The 8507-nt window shown below is 34.7% G+C and overlaps 1 protein-coding gene across 1 annotated transcript; it reads right to left on the bottom strand.

Annotated features, from left to right (window-relative positions):
- Window positions 1-1616: 1616 nt before the first annotated feature.
- Window positions 1617-2315, bottom strand: LOC141718710 (secreted RxLR effector protein 161-like). The gene has a single exon (XM_074521089.1). It carries the CDS (start codon window positions 2313-2315, stop codon window positions 1617-1619), a length of 699 nt encoding a protein of 232 aa, XP_074377190.1.
- Window positions 2316-8507: the final 6192 nt, after the last annotated feature.

The raw sequence follows: 8507 nt of genomic DNA, 5'->3' as shown, positions 1-8507 counted from the left end.
AATATATATGAACCTAGGGTTTGGAAATGGTATACCTTCCTTGAAGTGGTGGGTGGAGCTAGGAAGCCTTAAGAAGCTTGGAGAAGCCTTAGGAAAGCTTGGATCTTCAAGAAAACAAGAAAAAGTTCAAGTTAAAAACTTGAAAACACTATTCATTGTCTTCTTCATTGATTAAATGGAGAAGCTAGAGAAAGAATTAATGGCTTAAACTCATGATATAGCCATAACTAAGCATAAAGATGGTTAGGGAATTTTCTTACCAATTAAGGATGCTTTGATCTTGATTTTTGAAAATTTTGGCCTTGAAAAATGAAGAAAGCCGAGAGCTAATATGAAGAATAATGCCTTGGCTGATTTTTGATGAAATGATTTGCTAGTTGGTTGACTTGGTTTTGTTTTTGATTTAGCAAATTACCACCTTGTCCTTGAATTTGTGTGGTCCTTAATCAACCACACCTCCCTTCTTCCATGTCATGCTTACCTCATCCTCATGATGTCATCCTTCCTTCCTTGTCTTCTTTCTATTGGTTGGATGACATCATTCCCATTAATCCCTTTGATTAACTTCCTAATCGTTTGCCTAATGACCGCTGATCTGTTATACGGTTCGCTTAACTTTCGTTCTCGTTTATCGTTTGAAGGATCATACCCGGGATCTTATTACTTAGGTTCCCTTAACCTTTCTCAATACATTATATTCCTTTTTATGATCCTCTAATATAATCCTTAAATTTAAATCCTTTTTATCCTGTTACCTTATACTCAATTCTCTCCGTATCTTGTGGATTTCCGGGAAAAACCAAAGTGTTCGGAATTGGATTCTGACGATATTTACATACACTTATATACTTCATAGAGTACTAATAAAATCCCAGAATATCCATAACAGAACCCCTACATAGTGTGGCATGAAAAGTTTTCTCATTCAGCAAAAACACTATTCATAAGGGTTTCAAAAATTTTCCAAAAATTGGGGTTATTACATCGTACATCTTGGCTTGCTGTTATAACATCTTGGCTTGTTGTTATAAGCTACTGATAAAATATATCAGTAAGCTATTAAACCTGCATAAACTTATTAGCACAATGTATAATAGCATGTTGTTATAAAGTAAGTACAAGCATATAATCTTGCCATTATGTGATTATCAAAACTCTAGGAGATTTAATCTCCCCCTTTTTGATGATTACATATCTAATTAGGGAATTTAAAAACTCCCCCTAAATTCCTGCATACATTTTTTAGAAATAACACAAGCAATAATTTATTAACAAAGTAGCAACCACATAACCACGTAAATTCCCTAAGATTTACTCCGCCTTAATCATTAAAAAGATATAGAACAATGAGGTGGATGGAAGAGAAATTAGGTGGAAAATCACAAGTATACAGTGGGGTTAGACAAATATTGGACAATAAAGATACATAAATAACACGAGCAATGTAATAGTGAAAAAAATGCACCAATTTGAGAAACATGTGCATAAAAATAACATGTATCATGGTAAGCCATTGAGAACAGAACAGAGCATAACAGTAAGCTATCATGTTGAGCGATAAAACATAATGGTAAGCTAATATGAGAAACAGCTTTCTATTTAAACAGAACGCATACCTAGTTCTCGTCGAATGGAAGCAATCTTTCTTCAGCCAATGGCTTTATAGAAATATCTGTTAATTGATATTCATTACGAACGAAAACAAGTTCAATCTTACCTCGAGCAATCTTATCTCTCAAGAAATGATGACGAACATCAATATACTTTGTTCTTGAGTGATTAACCGGATTCATCGAGATGTTGATGGTGCTTGTATTGTCACAATAAATTGGCATCTTTGCACATATTATTCCAAAGTCCGGAAGAGTCTGAATCATCCACAAAACTTGGGCGCAACAACTACCGCCAGCTAAATATTCTCCTTCGGCAGTAGAAAGAGCCACCGATGTTTGTTTCTTACTTTGCCACAATACTAAGCTTTGACCAAAATAAGCACAAACACCACTAGTGCTTTTTCTATCTGTTTGGCAACCTGCATAGCCTGTATCACTACACCCAACAAGATTAAAAGCATTTGTGATAGGATAAAACAACCCTAAATTAATCGTACCACTTAAATAGTGAAAAATTCTTTTAACTGCATTTAAGTAAGATTCTTTTGGGTTAGCTTGAAAGCGAGCACATACACAAACATTATACATAATATCCGGTTGAGAAGCAGTAAGATATAAAAGACAACCAATCATACCTCTATACCTCTTGATATCAACTGCCTTACCGTTTTCATCTGAAGTCAGCTTGCTATTTTGATTCATTGGTGTAGATTTTGGCTTGACATGCTCAAATTCAAATCTAGTTAGCAAGTTCTTCACATACTTTGACTGATGAACATAAATGCCATCCTTTTATTGGTTGATTTAGAGCCCCAAGAAATAGTTGAGCTCACTGTTGTGAATATGTTGTGAACTTGATGATTTCATTAACAAAACACTTTAGTAGATTTAACTTAGTGAAATATGTAAAACTCTACAGATAAGCAAATATAGTCCCGACGGATGACTCAATATAGTCCCGACGGATGATGATTTGACATCCATCGAGTGAGTAGCTTATGTAACAATAAGTCATGTATCATGTCTCTGTAAACACATTTGTTTAGATTCTGTAGTAGCATATAAGTCATGTTGAATTTAATTAGATATGCAGAATAGGTTGATTAATTGTAAATAGATGATGTCTTGTAATTCTGCATAAATGAAATGAAGTCAAGTGCCAAATAGCTACCCGACGGATGATCAACAAAGCTACCCGACGAATCATCAACAAAGCTACCCGACGGATGATCTACAAAGCAACCCGATGGATGATCATGTACTCGACGGATGATCAATTCAAACATCTGTTGATAGTGACAACACAGTCACATGTGTCGAGTGTATGGAAAAGGAATGTAGAAGCCTATTCAACTGGGTTTTTGAGAACAAAGAAGCATTGCCATTTCTATGCTATTATGAAGATATTTAAAGATGTTGGAATATAGTAGTGAAGCATCATAATATTAGACTTGATAGGTTTTGTTTTATTATCTTGTATTATTACTGTGTAATCTTGGTGATATATAAACCAAGAGTAGCAAATAGAACAAAAAAAATAAGAGTAAGCAAGTATTCTCTCAGAGAAATAATTGTAAGCTGTGTCCTTAGTATTTCTCTGTAAGTTTAGTTGTTCTTATTTGTAAGCAGCTGTGAGCTATTCAAGCTTCACAGAGTTCTCTTGATATATATATATATATCTGGTGGATACATTCAAATCCACCAGAAAGTTTTAAAGACTTGTGTTTTTATTACTTTATGTTTTGATTCATATTTAACTTGTTATTCCGCACTTTCCAAATCAAAACACTGACATATATATTTTAAGTTAGAACATTTTTTTAATTGAGAAAAAGATTAAAGAATTCCATTCAACCCCCCTTCTATAATTCTTGTTGCATTGTTAGGGACTAACAATTGGTATTAGAGCAAGCTCTTGAAGAACTAAGAGTTTAAAGATCACAACAAAAAGCAAGATGAACAAGAAGGATGTTGGAGTCAAGATTCCTTTTCTGGACAAAGATAATTACCATCACTGGAAGGTAAAGATGCATCTTCATTTGCTTTCTCAAGATGAGGCCTATGTGGATTGCATAGAGAGAGGTCCTCATGTACCAATGAGAGCTGCAACTGGAAATGAGCCATTAGTTCCCAAGCCAAGGCATGAATGGTCGGATCTTGATATTGAACAAGTCAGGAAAGACAAGAAGGCCATAAATATTCTGTTCAATGGAGTTGATGGTGACATGTTTGACAACATTATCAATTGCAAGACAACCAAAGAGGTTTGGGACACCATTCAAATAATTTGTGATGGCACGGAACAACTTAGAGAAAATAAGATGAAATTACTCATTCAGCAATATGAGCATTTCCACTTTGAAGAAGGTGAAACACTCACTGATATCTTTAGTAGATTTCAAAAGCTACTAAATGCTCTGAAGCTTCATGGAAGAGTCTACCAAACCAAGGTTTCTAACCTCAAATTTCTGAGATCCCTTCCAAAAGAATGGAAACCAATGACAATCTCCTTGAGAAACTCACAAGAATATAAGGAGTTTACACTAGAGAGATTGTATGGCACTCTAAAGACTAATGAGCTTGAAATAGAGCAAGATGAAAGAATGGAGAAAGGGAGAAAGAAAGGAGGGTCCATTGCACTGGTTGTTGAGTTAGAGAAAGAGAAGGAGATAAAGATAGAAGATTTTGGTTTTAATCTAACTGGCTATTCAGATGCAGATTATATAGGTTGCAGAATTGATAGAAAAAGTACAACAGGAACCTGTCAATTTTTAGGAAACAAGCTTGTGTCCTGGTTCAGTAAAAAGCAAAATTCAGTTTCTACTTCTATAGCTGAAGCTGAATATATTGCTGCTCGCAGTTGCTGTGCACAGATTTTATGGATGAAAAACCAATTGCTAGACTATGGTCTGCAAGTGAAAAAAATTCCTATTTTCCGTGATAACACAAGTGCAATTGTGATAACGAAGCACATAGACATCAAGTACCACTTCATAAGGGAACATGTAATGAATGGTACGGTGGAACTACATTTTGTTCCAAGTGAAAAATAGCTTGCAGATATATTTACCAAGCCACTGGATGAATCCACCTTTTCAAGGTTGGTAAGTGAGCTAGGTATGCTTAATTACTCTTGAATAGTTATTAATAATTTGCAAGTTGTAATGCAGCCAGAAATTTAATTGATTTTTCAGTCATGGATGAAATTTTGGCTAAGTCAAAATTAACATCTCGACGGATGATCATTATCCATCGAGTTTGATCATCCGTCGGTATACTATTTGTTAATAAAATAAATTATTTTTCTGGAAAATTTTATTTCTCGACGGATAACTGATTTATCCTCATCCGTCGAATTATCTTATTCTTAGTCGTTGATTCTCTGAACATTATCCATCGAGTATACTTACAGTTTGTAAGCATAACATGACGGATAATTGATGGAATTTTATAGTTTATTTTTTTAAACGGCTATTTTGGGCAATTCTTATTGGTTACTTTTTTTTACTTTATTATTTTTGTCAGTTATTTTTGAGATAGTACAAAAACATAATTCATTTTCATTGCTTTTCTTTTATCATTCTCAAATCATCTGCTCTAACTTCTTTCTTTCTCAAAAACAATTATCATCTCTCTCTCTGCAATTTTCACTCTCTAACAATGACACCAATCGTCAAGATCATGTCTCAAACTGGATTTATCTATGAGAAGAACAACTTCACGGCTCTAGTGAACAATGGGATTCAGCAGTCTGGCGACTACCAAAAAATGATGGATTTTGTGAAGAACTGCAAACTCAACTATGCCATGATGGAATCACCCACCATTTACTGTGAGGTTGTTGAAGAAATATGGACGACTGCAACATACAACTCAACTGATAAGACTATCATTTTCACTATTAAAGGTAAGGAATTTTGTGTTAATAGTGATATTGTTAATTAAGCATGTTTCAAAATTCCTGATAATACTGTAACTTCTCCACACACAGACACTGACATTGTTAATATAGTTAACTCCATGGGCTATGCACTCTTTACTTCTAAATTAAGTGAAATTTGGAGGTTGGGTCTTAGGAAGGAAGAGAGTTATCTGTGTGTTGTAGTTACTAAGGTATTTTCTGGTAAAATTAGCAATTTTGATTAAGTTGATATCTCTATGCTCAACATGCTTTACATGCTAGTAACTGATAAATTTTTCAACTTTAGTGATCTTGTCATATTTGAGTTGGGATTTAAGTTAGGGGAGCTAAATAAGAGGGGTAAAAATATTTACTATGCTAGATTTTTAATGATGCTTGCTAACCACCTCTCTGAGGATATTGTGCTTGAGAACCCAACCAACAAATTAGATTGTTGGGTTCAAGAAAGGAGGGTCATCGCAGATTTGAACAGGGAAAACCATCAAAAAGAGATGCCACTATTCTATTTTCCAATTATGGAGGCACCTCACGTAAGTGAGGTAATTTCAACTTTATCTACTCTTCCAGCCTCACAAACTTCTTTGCATTTTAGTGTAGCTATGACAACTGTGTCATTGACCCAATATTTGCCTACCCAAGCTATAACGACTCGTGTATTTTTATTTTTATTTTATACTTGGAAGTGTAATAAAAGTTTAAGTAAATAAATAAAAGGTATGTATTGATTTTGGCAGTGATTACTGATTGTTATTTAATTATTTATGACTTGTTAATATGTAGAATTGGAATTATGTGATTTATTTGTGAGTTATATGATTTTATTTCGCTTGTAAAAGTGATTTTATGATAATTTTAATTCCATAAATATTTGGGTTGTCTTTAAAATTGGTTTTCCAATTTTATAATTTCAATAATTATTTTTAGGACTTTATAAAATTGAGAAATCAATATTTTGTTAATTATTTATGTTTAAATGATTTTCTGAGTGTGTTAAATGCTAAAATCCATATTTAATTATGGGAATCTTTAAAAATTATGAAACTAATATTTTATTAAGTTCATATTATTCTGAGATTATTTTGGGAATTATCGGAGTTAGTTTCACCCGTGCGTTGATTCGTGTAATTAAAAAAAGCGGGTACAAACTGTATTTTAGAATTATTCTAAAATTTCAAAACCTACGTTTTAATTAAGTTCGGGATACGTATAAAACTTTGAAGTGGTTTCAATAAATTTATGAAGTTGTTTTCTCGTGAACCCATTGCGAAAATAATAACTACGGGATGTTATAGACCCTGTTCGGCTCGGTGTGGTGGTTATAAGGGAGTGACACGTATCCTAATTAGAAGATACGTGTCAGCAGCTGGTTTTGGGGGATTAAAAACATCACCTTTTATTTGTCTCTCTCTCGGGCCTCGGCTGTAACTCTTTTCGTTTCTCTTCGATTCTCTCTCGATTATTTCTGTTCTTCCTTCCTTCTTCCTCCTGATTCTTTGTTCGCCGATTTCTTTCGGTTTTCCGGTGAGTTTCGGTCGTATTAACTCCCAACTGTAGCTTCGATTTCTTCTTTTTGATGTATATATATATGCACCTGTGTGTATGTATATGTTTGTGCAGTGTTGCCTTAATTATTACAATAAATTTCGGTTGTCGCCGTGTAAATTACGGCTAGGTGGCCGGAAGTGTGTGTACGCGTCTGTGTTGTGTGTGTGTGCGTCTGTGTTGTGTGTGGTGTGTGGCGGCTTGGCCGTGTGTGGTGGCCGGGGTTTGGCCGTGTTCTGTGCTTCCATGTTTTGCTTGTTTTGGGCTCTGTTGGGCCTGTTCATTCGAGCCTTGGGTTCTTTGTTGGGCCTGACAGTTGGATTTGACGGTTGGGCCGAATTTTGTTACAGTGGGCTGATTATTAAAATTTTAATTTCTATTTTCCTTTCTATGCAGGAATTATTTGATTAAGCATTCATGATATTAATAATTTCGTGCAGGAATTATGATTAATCGGTGAAATGCGTGATGGAAACCCGAAGTAACGGGTACCCGCGAATTTTACCGCCGTCGGCGATGAGCCTCGACGAGCTGACGGTGGACGGTGATGACGATGTTCTGAGTCCTAAATTCTATAAATAAATAAAATAAAATAATTATGTAAAATATGTTTGGATTTGAATAATTAATTTTTATTGGTGTTGGGTTGTACAGAATAATAATGTGGATGGTTGAGAATTATTGACGTCGACTATAATCGACGGGTAGTCTTATAAATAAAGAAGTTGCTGCCAAAATTTTCTAAAAATATATTTATAATTATACATAATTATGTTTTACGTGATATCCCTATTTATGTTCGAGAAATATAATTGCATGATTATGTGTATAATATTAATACGAGTCGGGTTGTCGGATTTGGGTTATTAGGATTTAGGGATATCAAGCATGCCGGTATAACTAATTAGGGTATTCTGTAATTGTAGATCCCAGTCAAGTTGTTCCAGGATCAAAGTCAGCGTGAAAGCTATTAGGGTTTGTAAAGCGTTGCAAGGCAAGTACCCCTGACCATTCTTTTATGGTTCAGTGTATATGAATAGCTAAATGTTTTATTCTCGTGATGGGACAGAAATGTTTTAAGTTACGTATCCCCTGTAGTTATAAAATCATTGTTTTTGAATTGTTTTGGGGAAAAGTAACTTCGAAAGGTACCTGTCTCAAATGGAATGATTTGCGAAACGGATTTTATATGTGTGCTGGATAAATAAATGATTTTGAAAATGAGATAGGTACAAGTGTTTTTGAAAACTGGATAAAACGGTCAGATATGGGATACATTGGGGCCAGAGTAGGCCTATTGAGGTGGCTTAAGAGGCTAATTCGGTTGCGCGCATTATAAAACCGATTAGTCCAGCAGGTCAGAGACCTAGCTAGTCTCTGAGTTCCGGAACAGGTAAATGGGATGGCAGTTAGAGCCGTCTGGTATTGAT

Source organism: Apium graveolens, chromosome 4 (genome assembly GCF_009905375.1).
Source record: "Apium graveolens cultivar Ventura chromosome 4, ASM990537v1, whole genome shotgun sequence".
Classification (NCBI taxonomy): Eukaryota; Viridiplantae; Streptophyta; class Magnoliopsida; order Apiales; family Apiaceae; genus Apium; species Apium graveolens.
This window is presented reverse-complemented; position numbering and strand designations above follow the sequence as displayed.